Here is a 17,406-nt window from a genome sequence, read left to right as displayed (position 1 = left end):
TCCGGCACTGCTCAGCATCCAGATCTCCAGTGCCGCACATGGGGGGAATGATTTGTGGTTTGGAGCCGTTTGAAATTGCATCTTCTGCTTACGTACTTCTTGTTAGGTCTGGGGGATAAGTTGTGTGTCAGCCTGGGAAACAGGGAAGAATAAGACTCCCGTGTTTTAAAACTGGTTGGTTTTGTTAATTTGTAAAATTAAAGGCTGGGACTCCTCCAAATCGAGGCAGGGTTGCCCTGGTATTCTGGGAGGAGAAGTGGGGGGGGAAAAAAAGAGAAAAATGCTGAGGTTTTTGTGGCACTTCCCCATGCCTTAAGCTAGTAAGTCTTTGAGAGACTTGGGTAACTTTTTGTTTTTGCGAGGAGGTAAAGAAAAAGCATCTTCATAGGAAAGATGAATTTGCGAAATGTTTTGCTGTCTCATTTGAGTGGAAGCATGTGGTTTTCAGTGCCCATAACCTCAGGGCATTACAAAATCATGATTAAAGCCATAAGAACAATGTGGCATTAAAATGGGTAAGTTTGAAAAAGGATATATTATGAGGTTTTCTTTAATTTGCTTTTCTTGTCTTCCAGCACTACAGGTCACATTTTCAAGCTTTTTCCCACAGCAGAGAGGGCTGGATTGTTTTGGTTTTTAATTGTAAACTGAGGTCTTTATGTAATCTGCTCTGTCCAAAGCTGGAGCTTCAGGAAAACAACAGATTGTGCAAGATGTGAGAGCAATTCCAGTGGTTGGGAGTAGATTCAGCCTTTGTCAAAGGTGAAACTTCGCTACAAATAATCACTTACTGGAGTGGGGAATACATCAGTTTGAATCCTGACTGTATTTATATACCTAAGATAACATGGTATGAAAACATTCATTACAGAAAAAGTAAACTTTCTCATTAAATATGTGTTTAATAGGTATCTCTATTTGAGCTTTCAGGGGAGAAAAATAGTCTATTGGTTGTCTATACAAATTGGACAATAATTTAGATGGTACTTAATGATCAGAAATCAGAACCACAGCGGTTGCTCTGGGCAGCAGAGATGTAGATGGCGTTTCTAGATTTTTGTTGTTACCCAATTGTTTAAAGTCGTAGTCTATTTACCTGGATGGTTAATTCATTAATGTGCAATTAAAAAAAAAAAAACAATGCAGACTTCATGGAGACTGCACATTAAACACTGAGGCTTAGTAAGGTATTAGACTTTCATCTGGGTGCCTGAAATACAGAGGATCTTTGATTTGGTTTGTGTCTAAGTGGTCTTTGTTTAACTGATAGCTGCTAACTTTGTTTAACCGATAACACATGTTGTGCTGTTACTGGTCTTGACCTTTGTCCAGTTAAACTGGCTTAAAATGAAAGTGTTTATAGGGAGATTCTGCAGCTCTGGCGTCCATGGGCTCTTTGTCTGGGCAGAGTGGGGGTTTGGTGTCTGGGGGGAGTTAGCAGAGAGCTGCATATTTGCAAATTTTAATGGCTCTTGCGCCAGACGGCTCTTAACATGCTCCCCGCGCAGCCACCCTGGGCAGGAACTGCTTTTTCCGTTGCCAGCTTTGGATTTGTCACTGTGGTTTTATTGCAGTTTAGATTTCTCGGGAACATAAAATGCCATCAAATTGGTAACAGAAAGAGGAGGGAGGTTTGCAGCCTAACCTCGGGCTTAGCAATAGCAGAGCGGGCTGCAGCGTGCAAGGAGTAAATGAAAAGAGTGCTTTGTGCCCGGCTTTGTATGCTTTAGAGAAAGGCTGTGTCCATTTTTGCATGGACCTGCTTTGAGCTGCTGCTTCTGGAAGTCAGGAGGAGCTTTTCCAAAGTCTGTCACAGTGAACGGACCGTGTTTGGGGAGAGGCGTCAGCAACAGAGCAAGTCCGTCCCGTCTGATCATTGGCAGCATTTTCACTCAACTCTGTGCTGGCGATGCTGTTAGCTTTGCTCGCTCGCTTTGCACGCTTGCTTTGCCGATCTGTCCTGAAGACGAAGGGAATCTGTGAAGTGTTTTTTAATGGAAAAACACACGGGGAGGGTGGCCATGGACTTGCAATGTGGCTACAGCCAAGTGTATTTTCCAGAAAGGCTCCTGAGGGTGCAGGGGTGTTGCAGAGCATCTTTGCTCCTTTGCTGGCCCCAGCTCTTTCCCTGCCTGCAAAGGTCCCTTTGTCAGCTGATGGACAGAGGGTGCAGGTTTCCCTAAAGGGGGCTCAGGACATCCGTAGGTGAAGGGTTGCAGACTGCCCATCAGCGAGGGCAAAACTGCCCTGGCGCTGTGGCCTTAATGTCCCTGCTCGGGGGGAGACTGTTCTGGGAGACCTTCAGAAAGGTGCTTGGATCTTGTATGAAAAACTGAAAATTTCAAAGAAAAGTGAGGACAGGTGTAGAATAACGCTATTTATTTCAGACAGGAAAATACGGTTTGGTAGACAAATGGGATACTGTCTGCAAAGAGGATGTTCACCCCTCCTCATCCATGTTGAGAGCCAGATTTGTTCCTAGTGCCAGACACAGGTAACACAGGTCTCCCCTTCTCTCTTTCCAAGGCTTTTCTCCATGCTGTGGTGCTGTATGCTGCTTAAACTGGGCTACAGCTTGGGTGAGGGAGGTCTGAACCCAGATCTGAGCTTTCTACTACCCTGGAGGTTGGATCAAAATAGCAGAGTCACATGGACTTCCAGAGACGTGGCGAGAACGTCGGCATAACTCTGGGCTGTTTAGTTCCTTTCCTTCTCCTGTCCATCCCTTTCCTCTTGTGTGTGCGGCAGGCTGTGCGGTGGCTGAGCTGTGCTGACAGTCCGTGAGTTCTGCTTCACCGGTGCCTTCAGAAGGACAAACAGCAAATGATCAGATAGCGGAAAACGGGCTGGCTCTTCTTTCCATCTCTAGAGGCTGGAAAAACTCCCATTACTCCGTTATCAAGAAGGATCCATCTCTGACATGTCTGAGCCAGTCAGTTAAGTGCAGACCTCACAGGAAATGAATTTTTTGATTCTTGACAAGAAGTAAATGAAGAATAGCTTTTCAAGGGAAAATATTCTTCCTGGCAGGAACAGTGGCGGGCTTGGGGTAGGGAAGGCAGTAGCCTTTGGACCAGAAATCTTTGTTTGAATCTGAGCTCTTTCCCCCCGCCCCGGATATAAAAAATATAGGTGGTGATTCTCAAAGCAACTGAATAATTTTGCATATGTTGTTGTAACCTCTCAAATACATCAGTGCTTCCACTGCAAGAGGAACTTGGAGCTATGGAAGGGAGGAGGAGCAATGCGAAAGTTTAAAAAAAGGTGATGTCTTATTCAGCAGAGTATCTCTGTAGAGGGAAGCATGCAAGGACTTACTCAAAGACTCACTAACACAATAAATACCTGGATCGGGACCTTTTTAGACAGGCCCATGGTGCAGTATGTCTTTGAAATGAGCCTCGTGGGCTCTGCCCTCCTTGTCCAACAATAAACTAATCCTCAGGACTAATGGTAAAATTCTGCAAGGCATGAATTCCCAACTTAAATAGATTTACAGTAAGTTAATAGATTTTCCAGCATATCTCTTGCAACCTATTTGTGGTAGCATCATTTTAACATGCACAGTAATTGAAAAAATTGTCAGGTGGTAGAATTTATAATCCTCTCTGACCCAGGTTTTTCACGCCTAGGAAAGGCTCCATAATAAACATAACATTTGCGGTAGGGAACTACCTTGTGTGGAAGTGTTCAGAAGGGAGGCATCTCTAGGTGGTAACTTTTCTTTGGAAAAAAGAATTCTGGAGGTATGAGAAGCTAATACTTAGCAAATGCCACCAAGAGGGCCATGTACTTATATGTCAAGAGGTGCAGAGTAGATGACTCAGACCACTGTGATGATGAAGATGAATCTTCAGCTTCGTTAAAAAATATATTGTGTTGGTTTCCACACACAGCCTTTGAAATATGTGGTTTTTATTTTGAGAGGATTATACTGAAAGTATCCTTCAGAGAAAGTGTTTATTTTTTCCCAAGCATATTTATCCTTGCTCCTATTGTTATCATTATTTATAAATCAAAAGTTGTATTGATCTGGAGATTGTGTTAAACCATGTCTGAGCAGTGGTTGCTCTATTACTGAGACAACCGTCTGCCATAAAACTTTTGGTAAATTATCAATCGATACTCTCCATGTTTCTCTTTAGAAAAGAACAAGCTGAATTTTAATTTACTGGGAACGTGGCTGAACACATGCCTGCCCGCCCTGTTCAGCAAGGGATTTAAGCCTGCGAGGAACTTTCAAGAGATGGATAGTGCCATTACTTTGCAGAGGATTATTCATGTTCTTGAAGGAAAGCCCGTTTGGAGCAGGTGTTGGAGCCTCGGATCGATTCCTGGCAGCAGCAGTTGTGAGCCTTGCTCTTGAAAGCCAAATTATCGTCTTGCACTCCTGTTACAATGGCTGCCTCGCTCTTACAGGGGGGAGTAAGGAGACAATAAAACATCTTCCTTTTAAAATGGGTGTTAATCAAGACAGGGCTTTGAGTCAGGGGAAGGGAGATGCAGGAACCACGTGGGATGCTGGGAATGGCCCAGCCATGGCCTCAGCTGCTGCCACCAGGACATGTCTCATTTCAGCTTCTTCCCTGAACAGGGACCTGCCGTGCACCAGCTTAGAAAACAAAACCAAGCCCAACTAACCAAAGAAAACCCGCCAGCCCCCCCACCCCCACAACTCAACCAAGCAAAACCCCCCACCAAACAAAAAAACCCCAACAACTCTCAAAAAACCAAGCAAGCAATCCCCTAAGCAAACAAAGAAACCCCCCAAAAAACCCAAAACTAAAAACCAAAGAAAAACCAACCAATCAAACAAAACCCCTCCAAAAAACCCAAAACACACAAGCGAAACCAAACCCAAAGCAAAAAAGACAACAACCAAAAAACCCTGCAACCAAAAAAACCAATACCCAAAGGCCCCCAGCAAAACAGATGTTGTTTTGGGGAACTCTACTCAAGATACCACAGAGGAAGGAAAGAAATGAGTCAAATTTTTGGAAAGTGCTAAGTCTGGAAACTGGGGCCATGGGCAGGTCTCTCTCTTTTATGGGTGAAGATGGTGCCTGAGGTTTGTGTGTCTGGCATGTCCTCAGCCCTGCTGTAGTGGTGCTGGTGTGGGTTTGGTGTCCTGTGTGTCCCCATGGCATCTCAGGACAGGGGTTTGGGTACCTGCTCTGTGTTGAGCGTGATGCTGCTAAAGTATCCTCTGTGTGCCTGGCGAGTTGGATGCTGCCAGGGACCATCGGAGGGGCTGGTTGTGCTCGTGCTGCTGAGACGATCCACGCTATTATTTCCATGTTGGGAACCCCTGTCTTGAGACAAAATCAGCTTAAAAATCACTAAATTGCTTTTGAGAGCCTGGGCGCTGTTCTGTGTCTTGGGAACAGCTGCTCCTTAGGGAAGAGAGTTATACTGATGTTGGTTGCTGTGTGTTCCTGAGCAAATGCCTTTCCCAAGTGCTGCTGGCACAGGTAGGACACTGAAATTAGAAATAAAGGGGCTGGAGTGACTTAAAAACAGTCAACAGGTGCCCTTAAATAAGTGCAAGTCCTTTGTGTCACTATAGGGGTCAAGAACTGATCTTCTGCCATTTGCTTCTATCAGACAGTTGAGCTAACTTTAAAGAGAATTTGGCCAGGGGAGATTATAAAGGAAGGAATTTGCTTCTTAAATAAATAGTCTGCTGTCCATTGTCGGAGACTTAACAGGCTGATAAAAGCCCGCTGGAATGAAAGGGAGCCTGGAAAACCCGTCTCAGATCTGTGTTGCTCTAAAGTTACTGAGACCAATGCACTTCCAAAGAATTTTTTTTGATTTTTTTTTTTTTTTGAATGCAAGCTCAACTTGACCTGGTGGCTTGCTTTATCTTCATTTTTTTCTGATGAATAAAGGAATTTGCTAGGCATGCATTTTGTCAGAAATTGCTTATAATTTGTAGTTTAAATGGAGAAACTATACAAGCTGATGTCCTGGTCTTTAAAAATGCTTGGCTTGTAAATTTGGGAGGGAGTGTATGGCATCATTTGCCCTCTGCTTGAAATGAGGCTTATCACTTGCCTTTTAAAGGGCATACTTCTTTTTTGATGTCTTTATAACCCCATTAGGTGGATGTTGGAGCCTCCAATTAGTAAAATATGTCTGAGGGGGTGAGGTGTGACCAAGTGCTGTTTCATCTCTCTGTTTTGGAAATGCACTTTGTGTTTAGAAATAAAACCAAAACAACACCAGATGTGGCTTTGCAGTGGTAAAATGCCTGAGTCTATGATATTTCTTTCTGGCCAGTTACCTAGGGCAGAGATGCCCCTTTCCCAGGGTTTTTGAAGCTATTCCTGCTGTGCTCCCTGCCGGAGCTGCTGGCTCAAAATAAGAGTTGTAGATGGAGACTGTCATCTCTGCAGCAAATTGGTGAGGTAAGAGAGAATAGAAGCAAAGAGTGTCAATTTTTGGGGCAGAAAAAAGTGCTGAAGGTGAAAGTTCCCTAGTGATGTGACATTAGTTCTGGGCATGTTATTGATATAATTATAACATAACAAAAGCCTGGTGGTGCTGTTTTCAGTGATTTGTTTTCCGTTCTGTGGGATTGGTTTAATTAACTTTTCCCCTTTAGAAGGAAAAAGGAAAATATGAAATATTCGGAGGGTACATATTTCTGTGTGTGGCTGAAAGCGAACTCCTCGTGGGCTGACCCCGAGCTCTGCCGGCTCGGCACCCCCCGCTGCCCTCCCGTGGGGCTGGGTTGGGTGAGCCCCCTGCGACCCCCGCGGTCCCTGCCCTGTGGAACTGCAGTTTGTCTCCTGTTCTCTCCAGTGCAAAGTCCCAGCCATCTCGGAGTGCAGTGAGCAGGGGTAAAAGCAACATTTCCTTTGCATTAAGTTGCTTCTGCAGGAGCAGCATTCACCCCACACAAATGGTGAGTGCAGAGTTAGATGCTTTCCAAGCCCAAGGCTTCCCTCCATCCCCGAGCACTCCTGCGTGCAGGCTCTGCTGTGCCTCTTCCCTGTGGTCCTGCTGCATGGTGCATCCCTAAACTGATGCCCAGTGATGGAGAGAGGAGCCTGAACTTGAACCCCAAGCCTTGTGTGGTCTTCAGCACCAGGCTGGGGGCGTGAGGTGCATGGGGAGAGAATCACAGAATAGTTTGGGTTGAAGGGACCTTCAAAGCTCCCCCAGTGCCCCCCCTGCCATGAGCAGGGACATCTGCACCAGCTCCGGTTGCTCAGAGCCCCGTCCAGCCTGGCCTGGGATGTCTCCAGGGATGGAGCATCCACCACCTCTCTGGGCAACCTGGGCCAGTGTTTCACCACCCTCAGGAGATTTATCTTTCTTTAGTCTGACAGGTTACCAGCACAACAGAGCCACTTTTTTTGCTGCAGAAGCCTCTTGCATCCCTCCCTCTCTGCTTTTCTGATGGTGATCCCAGGGTTTGGTTTGAGCTGGCTTCTCCAGGTGTTTAGTCCTCCTGGTCCCATTGGTTTTTACAAAGAATCATGTTCATCCACCACTCATGCCAGTCCTGACAGTTTGCATTTTTAACTTTGTATTAAATTTTCAGGAATCTCTTAAGCATTCACACATCTGTCGTGGCACCAAGCGGAATATTTCTTGATGCTCAGGAAAACAAGTTACGCAATAGATGGGCAACCCATATTTAATCAAAAGCACCACAGCCATGTGTTCAAGCACAAAGTCCCACAAAAGATTTTACTGCAGAGTCATTCTTGAGAGGTGTTTGCTGTGATTTTTTTTTTGTGTGTGTTTTTTGTTTTGTTTTTTTTTTAATTTAACTTAAAGTAGAGGCTTCCTATGTCAAAGTGAGTACTCATGAGGGTCTCCAGGAATCTCTCAAGGCATTCTGGTGCCCCTCAGAAGAAAAGCTGCTTTCCTGTGGTTGCCTCCAGCATCCCTAACCCTGGCACAGGCACAGACCACCACAGGACCTGCCCCAGGAGGGGCTGGTTGGAGGTGGGAAGCTGTAGGCGTTTCTTGTGTCCTTGCTTCTGGGCTTGTAGCATCTTGCGTTGGTGGGCTCTGCTGTCTGCATTAACAAAGTTTTTGTCCGTGGGATATAAATAACAAATGGGTGAACCACAGTGTGACTAATTTCCTAACAGTCAGACCTAGTGTGTATACCTAGAATATAATAGGAGAGTGTTTTCAGAGTGTTTTGAGTGGGTATAATGAGATGCTAACATACAGTATTGTTATCAGAAACTTCAGGGAGTGTATTTCAAAATGCCAGGGCACTAGATGAGCTGAATGATTAAAAAGAAGTGGCTTTGGAGCTTGATGTTTTGATAGGCACAAATAGTTAGGAGAAGATGCTTTTCTGACAAGAGCATGATGATTTGGCTTTGGCTGGTGAGCAGCACTGGCTTTCGAAATTTTTAACTTGGTGTCTGTGGGAGCAAAGGTGGTGGGCAGGGAGCTGGAAGGAGCCCCCTCTTCTTTACGTGTTGGGCAGAAACCTTTCCTCTTCTGGTCTGATGATGGTGGAGCAAAGGTAGAAAGTGCAAATCTTGATGGCTTAAAATTTGGAAGACAGAATAACTAAATCATTCTAATTTTTATTGCTAATGCTTTGAAGCTAATCTCATAAGCTTGGGAGCTCGAGTGCGTAATTGTTATAGTGACAATGTTGTAACAGTAATCCAAAAGGCTTCGCCATAGTTGGAAAAAAGCATTTCCTAAGCTCTAAACCCAAATGTACTCAGAGAAACAAACCCTGTAAGAGCAGCAGTCGCACCATCTGATGCGTTCTGTAATGCCACAGACAAAAGTAATTATGCTGCTTAGAAGAGCTTTTGTCTCCAGATAATGTTGTTAAAAACTTGCAGTGTAGTGCAAATCATAATGAAACAAATCTGGGGTCTGCTTTTATTGTTGCCAGGGGAAAATCTCTTGGATTTTGTTTCCTTTCTGTTCAATATATTGCAAGCCTTTTCCAAGTTGGTAAATAAATATTACCTGCTGTTTGAAAAATGACTTGTGGTTCGTCTCACCAGTAGTGCCTGTGGCAGCCAGGCCGTCATGCGAACAGTTGTTTCTCTCTCGGTGAGCTCTTTTGTGCATCTTTCAAGATCACAAGATGTCGCAGTGAGTCTGAAGTTGTCTGATTCATTGGAGTTATTAAAGAAGTATTTCCTTTAGAGCTCACTCACATGTGAATGCCTATGGCTTTGTAGCAGTACCATGGCAATTGTGTCAGAAAATATTTTGGCGAGGTTATGAAACCCAAAACTTTTAGCATTTCCTTGATGAATGTTTGAAGTCCCATCCATCAACACTGGCATTTTTTTGGAGGGGCTGAGCATTTTTGGTTTTAGGTGTGTGGCGCTTTTAAAGGTTTAGAAACCCTGGACCTGAAGGGGATGCAGCAGTTGCCTTAGGACCAGGTTAATTAACTGATGAATTTTCTACCACCCTGCCTGGAGACCTGTGTCTTTACCTCGGGATGGAAACAATTCCCATGGGCCGAGGGATTCTAGTGCCTGGTTCTTCCTGATGTGATTTGTGTCCTGGGGAGTGAAGCAAGAGGGATTTGCATCAATCAGTCATTTCACAGGCAATAAATGAGGTTTTACAGTCAGCAGGGAAGTGCCAGAGAGCAAGAAGAGCTGAAGCAGTTCAGCAAATGGGGCTCGGGGCTCTCTGGCCTCTGTAGTTATTTCTGTACCTTGCACAGAGAGTTTGTTGCCAGGTCCTGTGAGTAAGGACCCTCCAGGGAAGGCATCTGGGGAGCAAACCCAGGGACATGTGGAGAGCCATCCGAGCCCGAAAGAGGGACCTCAGCAAATCCACCAAGCTTCAAGAACCGGTCCACTTGTTGCCCTGGAGCCGTCTCATCTGTAGATGAGATTTACTGGGGGGGAAAGGGCACATTCATACCTAAAAAGGCGTTTAAAGTGTATTCGGTTCTGTAGAGCTGGTGAGATTTGAGGATGGTCTCATGTGTAGGACAGGGAAGCGCCGCGTGCAGTGTTGCAACCCGGGGCACTTCCAAGCAGGAGCATCCTGGGAAGGATGCAGTGAATCACAAAAGGCATCATCATCTGCAGAGAGAGAAATTCTGCTGGATGGCAGTGATCCCTGTTGACCTCCAGGGAGGTTTCTGCTGCACAGAAACCAGTTTCTTGTTTGTTTTACAGTCTGGGATAGTTTGTGAGGATTTGCCAATCTACCACAAAGTCCTGGAGGAGATGGCCCTGAAGCTTTAATGGGGAGGTAGCAACATGGTGGTGACACTGTGACTTTGCCTAGGATTGCCTGCCTGGCTGTCGTCTCTCCCAAAAATAAAACAGGGTGTTGTCTTTACCAGGTCTTAGCAGTGGAATAACAAACATGTTGTAGTTCCTCTACAGTGAAGACGTATCTTTATGTCGTCAAGATAAGGCTTTAAATGTGGGGAGAAAATTACCCAGTTTTTAAGATAAGAATATTTTGCAAAGGTGCAAATGGGAGCTGGGAGCTCAGCTCCTGATGGGCAGCGGGAGCAGCCATGGTGGGAGCTTCCCTGCTCAAAGCTTTATGGTTGCATGATTTGTGTGCCCAGGTGTAAAGGAACAGTAAAATCAAGGTTGTAGGTGCAGTTTTAACCCCTTGGGGTCCATATGGTGGGGGTGACTGGATGTCACACAATCCGGCATTTCCACCTCATTACTTTGTTCTTTGACAAGAGGCACTGTGGAAGCTGGGCTGCTAATGCTGCCAGTTTTGCTGTGCAGCTCCCTCACCTGTGGCATGCCTTTGCCAAAGAGCACTTGTGCGCTGCGCTGCATGATGCACAGAGAAGGGCTCTGTCCCTGCGAGAAGCTTGTGTTTGCAGCAGAACAGCAGCGGCACGGGGATGGAGGGGCACGCACGAAGCCCGTGGCATGTCCTGATGTCTGATCTCCATGGTGGATCCTGCTTTCCCCCCCGTGACAGCTCACACCTTCTGCCCATGGCCACAGTGGTGCAGGGAGGTGGTTCCACATGGCTGCTGTGATGCTGGTTTTTGGTGAGCTGGCATGGGGCTGGGGGGCAGAGGGAGGCTGGACTTCCCTGTTCCTACCAGCAGCACCTTTCCAAACAGCTCCTGTTGCTTGTGAAGCTGCACCCTCTGAGCTCAGACCTGGGGATGCTGGGCTGGGGCTGAGTGCTGTCTCTGTTACTGCTCTGGTTCTCCAGCTGCTGTCTGATTTTGGCTTTCACCTCTCTGGGAGGACACTGTGCAGGAATGACTCCCTGGGATTGCTCATGCCAGCTCCTTGCGGCTCAGGCAACTGAATCACATAATTTCTTAAATAAACCCATCAAGTCCTAGACTCGGCTGGAGCCTCCTGCAGCCTGGGGGAGCCAGCAGGTTGATCCGGAGCTCCTCCGGCCCCGGCATCGGCCCCTTTGAAGTAGCTGCAGCTCAGGAGCGAATGTGCCTTCTCAGGAAAACTGACATTTTTACTAAGCAGCAGACTTTTATTATCTGAGCTGAGAATGCAGTGATTTCCCTCTCCTGCCAGTAATCCCCACTCAGGGCACTGTTATGCTCTTTTACAATTTATTTTCTTTTCTCTAATTGCTGCTTTGCAGTGGCCGTGCAGCTCTCCCTGGGCTGAGTTCTGGGGAGCTTTTGCACTTTGAAAGCAGCTTAGTCCTTCCCTCCTGGCCGCTGGAACCAGGCAGCAATTCCTCTCCAGGTGCTTCAGTGAGAGCCTGGCTGGAAAAATAAGCAATAGCCCATGCTTTTCAATTGATGCCCGATAAATGCGCTCTGGAGTAGAGGTTCAGCTGTTTCATGCCATCTTTGTAAGCCCTGATAAACTGCCCTTGACAGAGGTAGCCGACAGATGTAGGGTACCACTGTGGCAGGTGTGATGCTTTGCTGATGGTGTTCCAGCTCAGGTACTGCATGTGGTCCCTTTGCTTCACCCGGGCACAGTCTGGTTCTTCCAGTCCATCCCGGGATAGAGCACCATGGTGCTGTGGGGTGTTACGGTGCTCCCACGTTTTGTCCCTATGCTGGCTGAGATGACTTTGGAGTACAGTTTGTGTACGTGTTCAGCACCTCTCGGTACTTGCAAATGAAATGTGCTGAAGTCCTACCCAGACAGGACTGACTTTCTGGTGTGGCAGCTTGCAGCAGCTTGGGCCGTCACGTCCTTGAGCCAGCCTTGTAGATTGCAGCTCTGTGCAACTGGAGTTTCAGTAGTGCCATGTTACGAGCAGGGCAGGTTTTACCAGCAGCAAATCCAGGCTGTGGGACCGTGCGGAGGAGCAGAAGCCTGTGCTGCTTCTGTAATGCGGCGTCCCCTTCTTCTCCCCATGAGGCTCACTTGTGGGAGCACAGGGGACTGACCCACAAAGTTTCCTCCTCTTTGAAGTGCTCAGAGTCTGGCTGTGGGTCATTTCTGCTGCTGGAGCTTTAAAATTCTTGCAGCCAGCCTTTTGAGAGGAATATTTCAGAATAAACAACCACTAGGGGAGTTGGGTGTGAGAGATTTTGGATGTGGAAGACTCTTTTTTTCACGAAGTTTTATTATTTCTTGCATCTATTAATAGGGCAGCAGGAGGCTCCATGTGCTTTTATAGTCCCTGTTGTGCTCTCTAATGGATATATGCAAAGGCTCCAAGGCGCATAAAATAGACACTCTTAGCCAGTTATGATGATAAAAATTATGTGCATGTCATGACCTTTAAAGCAGTGGGACTGTGTGTGCATGCTCTTCTGATACGCAACTGTTCTCGATTCCTTTCTGAAGCATTTCTCGCCGTAGGAGGTTTGCATAGGAGCCTGGAATATTTTTCTAATCAGCGAGGAGTCTCTTGGCTCTGATGGTAACTTGCAAAGGAGAGAGGAGCAAGAAAAGGGAAGAGGGAGGACGTTTTTCTAAGGGAAGTAACAGAGAAGAGGTTAAAGGCGAATGGTGAGGCACAGCATGAAAATCCTGGCGTCGTCTGCAGTGCTGTCAGAAAAACACTGGCCCAAAGAGTGCTTTGTGCGCTTTGAGGAAAAAGCTATTCTGGTGCCCTTGAGGATAAAGAAGGAAAAAAAGTTTCATAATCCATGTGCCCTATTTGAAGAGAATTTTTTGTTGTTTTAAAACTTTTAATAGCGCAACCAGAACTTGCTCTGCTTGCATAGCGTGCACATTTACCCGGCTCTGTGTCGGACGCGCCGTTGTGCCTGGAGAGCTTTGCCGTAGTCTGTAGGGGGTGAGGAGCGAGATGCCTGCTGTCACGGCCAGGGAGGCATGGAGAGGGCTCTGTGTCCTTGCACGGCTGCATCCCTCAGACTGTGGTGCCAGGAGGGATTGTGGTCGTCTGGGAATGCAGATGGTTGCTCTGGGGCAGTCCTGGTGCTGCGGGCGTCAGGAGCTGTGGACAAAACGCCTCAGTGGCGTGTCCGGGAGGTGTGCAGGCAGCAGATGGGATGGAGAAGCTGTTTGCAAAAGTGTATCGGTAATTTCTGCTTTGATCACTGCTTATACCACAGCTTTCTGTGTGCTGGTGTAGGGGGCAGCAAACAGCATTGGATCTCGGCATAGAGTGCACCTGGGAAGGAAGGGCTGGAAGCCCTGCAGATGTGGTGTCTCTAAAGCTCTTGAGCAATGTGAGAGGTTATGCGGGGCGAGCGGCAGGGCCTGACATTGCTTGTGATTGCGTTGATATCAAACCCCCATGGAGAGGCGTCAGGCCACGCTCAGCTGCATCCCAGCCTTAACAAATGGGAAAAATAACACTTTTGGTTTTAAAAATTAAACATTCCCTTTAATTATTGAACATGAATAATTTTCATGCAAATTGAGCCTGGATGTGTGTTTCCAGAGTGACACAGCTGAGAGTGGTTGCATCGTGGGGTGTCGGTGACCTGCGAACTGAGAGGCGGTTCATTATTTTTAGCATTTTATGAATAGTACCCTGGAGGGTGGGACACAGGCTGGTAGAGAGAGTTGGCTGAAGAAAAATACTTTAGTTTGCCATCATCACCTCCCCTTCTAATGCTTTAACTTGCAAACTGAGGTGTGCGTAGGCACGTTGTCTTTGCATCTCTAGGTACGGGTATTTTGGCAGTCTCCTGGTGGGGAGGGCTGTAATTAGGGGAATAACCACACAGTGACTCTGCTGCTGGAGGCTCTCCTGCTTGCTGCATGGAGCAGGCATGAGCAGAAAGTCCCCAAGTCTTTGAAGGTGGAGAGAGGAAAATGCACCCTGGCTTTTCCTAGCAAATTAATGGTCTTCATGTAAAAAAAACTTGAGCTTCACAGAGCAGCTTGGCAACCTGACCTATGTGAGGGTGGTCCTGGCTGGGCACCCACCTACCACTGCCTGAAAGGAGGTTGGAGCATGGAGGGGGTTGGTCTCTTCTCCCAAGTAACAAGTGGTAGGACAAGAGGAAATGGCCTCAAGTTGTACCAGGGAAGATTCAGATTGGATATTGGGAAAAATTTCTTCCCATAAAGGGCTGTCAGGCATTGGAACAGGCTGCCCAGGGCAGTGGTGGAGTCACCATCCCTGGAGGTGTCTAAAAGACGTGTAGAGGAGGTTCTTAGGGACATGGTTTGGTGCCGGTGTTGGGTTAACGGTGGGACTTGATGATCCTGAGGGTCTCTTCCAACCAAAATGATCCTGTGATTCTATGGACACTGTTGCTGGCTGTCAGCACCACTTTGGACCACGGAGCAGCTTGTGTCCAGGGCAGATGAAACATTGGATCTGCAGCTGAAGTGAGCCTGGTGCATTCGGGAAACCTACAGCACCACAAGAGCTTTTCACGTGGCTTTGAGGACACCTAGTGCGGGGCAGGTGCTAGGGGTCCAGTCCGAATATCCTCTGTGATTAAGCTCCTATAAATATTTTCCTTTTCATAATGCAATGTCAGCATTTACTGTTTCCTAATTTTAAACACTCTACAATTTGTCAAACATTTATCTCTGTCTTAAATTAAGTCTTCAGATAGAATTCCTGTTAATTTCAAATCAATATGAAAGAGGGAGAGGAAGAAATTGCAGTCTAGCCCTTTTCTTGAATCAATATTTTCTTTAAAAGCTGAAATGTTAACTAGCTCATAGGTTTTGCCATTTTGAAATGTAGCTTTTGTTTAAAGAATATGTGCATTTCCCCTGAAAATCGCTGATGCTGGTAAGTTTTGCAGTAGGCAGGGCTGTGACCTAAAGCTGGCAGGAGGGTCTTGGCAGCAGGAATGGGGTAAAGTGTTATCCTCCCTGGTCCTGAGCTCATCGTCTCTTAGTAACTTCTTTTTTTGTTCTGTTTTGCAGAAGCCTTTGAAATTGTAGTGCGGCATGCAAGGAACTTCACCAACAGCATGTTTAGGACCCACTACCAGAGCATGGGGCCCAGAGCTCTTAAGTTTGTTGGAGAACTTTTTACTGATGTCTCGCTGTACATATTGGGCTCTGACATCAGTGTTAATGACATGATAAATGAATTTTTTGACAGTTTATTCCCTTTGGTTTACTCTCACTTGCTTAATCCCGGCTTCCCCGACTTCTCTGTGGAAATGACTGAATGCCTGCGGGCAGCCAGGAGAGACCTCAAAGTCTTTGGTAACTACCCGAAGATGATGATGACACAAGTGTCCAAGTCGCTGCAGGCCACGCGAGTCTTTTTGCAGGCTCTCAACCTGGGGATCGAGGTGATAAACACTACTGATCACTTAAAATTCAGCAAGGACTGTGGCCGAGCGCTGCTGAAGATGTGGTACTGCTCACACTGCCAGGGGCTCCTCCTGGCCAAGCCCTGTGCCAGCTACTGCAGCTCGGTGATGCAAGGATGCTTGGCAGGCGTCGTGGAGATCGATAACCACTGGCGAGAGTACATCAGGTCACTGGAGGGGCTGACCAAAGGCATGCACGGCATCTATGACATGGAGCATGTCCTCCTGAACCTCTTCTCCCTCGTGCGGGATGCGATCGTCCACGTGCAGAAGAACGAAGGAAAGCTCTCGGCAACCGTGAGTGGTATTCTGCGGTTCCCCAGCTTGCTGCCACAGCAGGGCTCGGTTGTGAACCGCTTGCTCTGTGTGCTGAAACCAACCTAACCCTATCCTCCAGCCAACAAACCCTAAATGCTCCAGTTACCAGCTTCTCCCTTCTCCCCCCAGTTCTAAGATTTTTGAAACTTTTGGTAGCATTTGAAATGTGTTTGCATGGGCTGGGCATCAGTTACGGGCTTTGCCTCTTTTCAGGTTGATCAGAGCAGAAGGGTCTGGAGTCATAGAATGATAGAATGGTTTGGGTTGAAGGGACCTTCAAAGCTCCCCCAGTGCCCCCCCTGCCACGAGCAGGGACATCTGCACCAGCTCAGGTTGCTCAGAGCCCCGTCCAGCCTGGCCTGGGATGTCACCAGGGATGGGGCACCCACCACCTCTCTGGGCAACCTGGGACAGCGTTTCAGCACCCTCATTGTAAAAAATTTCTTCCCCGTGTCTGGCCTGATTGGCATCCTGGCATCTGCCTTGTAGATTGGGAGGGTGTGAGATTGGGAGCTGAGATGTCCCAGCATCTTCAGTACTCCCTGGGTGCTGTGCTTGCCTCAGGTAGCTCTGAAAGGCTGGTCTAGCATTCTGGGTGTTCCCTGCCTGCTTTAACATCACTAAAGTGTACCTCCAAATCGATGCCAAGTGAGAGCGCATACTGTGGCATTGCCTGTTTCCTGATTTACTAAAGGAGATCTGGTTTTCCCTCTTTTGGTAGCTCATTCCAGTTTCGGGCTGCCTTTAATCCCAGGGGTGAGGTTATTTCTTATTTATTAGGAGTGGCCTGACTCTTTAAAAATACATTGTGTGAATTTCTGAGCCTCCCGAGAAACTGAGGCTTTCTTGTTCAGAAAATCCCGCTGCTCTGTTCGAATGCCAAGGACAAATGGGCTATAGTAATATAACACTTGTTTTGGAGAGGAGGTTTTTCTTGAGACACAATTGAACTGCTCTGTGCAGGTAGAGTAGAGCTGGGGATGAGGGCAAAGGTGTGGGAATATTGTTATAGTTTGCTTAAAGCCAACAATGATTAAAATCTGCTGCTGTTCCCCTGTTGGCTGCTTGTTCCTATCATTCTTGACTCCTGTTTACAAAGGAACTGTGTTTATGTAGGTCACTGCAGAACTAGCACTGTAACTAGACTCGTATCTTTTTTGGGGACTGTGGAAGTGTATTGGTTTATGGATTTGGAGCTGTGTGGCATTCAGCCAGCAGCACTCTACTGTGCTGTTTTATGTGCCGTCTTTGCTGGGTGATTGCCCCAGACATGCCACCGCACATATGCAGGCTGTGAAATAACATAGTGGCACATGGGCAGTTTCACACCCCCGGAGTAGTTTGGCACATGTGGTGCAAGATCTCCTCATTGCTTAGAAGGATTTTAGGGACCCAATCTCCAGTAAGTTGAATTATTCTCGTGTCGTGGTGGCCAGGAG

At 47.0% G+C, this 17,406-nt stretch overlaps 1 protein-coding gene across 1 annotated transcript in view; it reads left to right on the top strand.

The window, feature by feature from the left end:
• Nucleotides 1-17,406, top strand: part of GPC3 (glypican 3) — a 151,664-nt gene that overhangs the window by 54,866 nt on the left and 79,392 nt on the right. The window contains exon 3 of the mRNA XM_065643401.1: nucleotides 15,252-15,946. Coding sequence (XP_065499473.1) covers nucleotides 15,252-15,946 — 695 coding nt within the window. The remainder of the gene's footprint in view (nucleotides 1-15,251; nucleotides 15,947-17,406) is intronic.

The sequence above is a fragment of the Caloenas nicobarica genome, chromosome 12 (genome assembly GCF_036013445.1).
Source record: "Caloenas nicobarica isolate bCalNic1 chromosome 12, bCalNic1.hap1, whole genome shotgun sequence".
NCBI lineage: Eukaryota > Metazoa > Chordata > Aves > Columbiformes > Columbidae > Caloenas > Caloenas nicobarica.
Note: the sequence above shows the minus strand (reverse complement) of the source record. Positions and strands in the feature narration are given on the sequence as shown.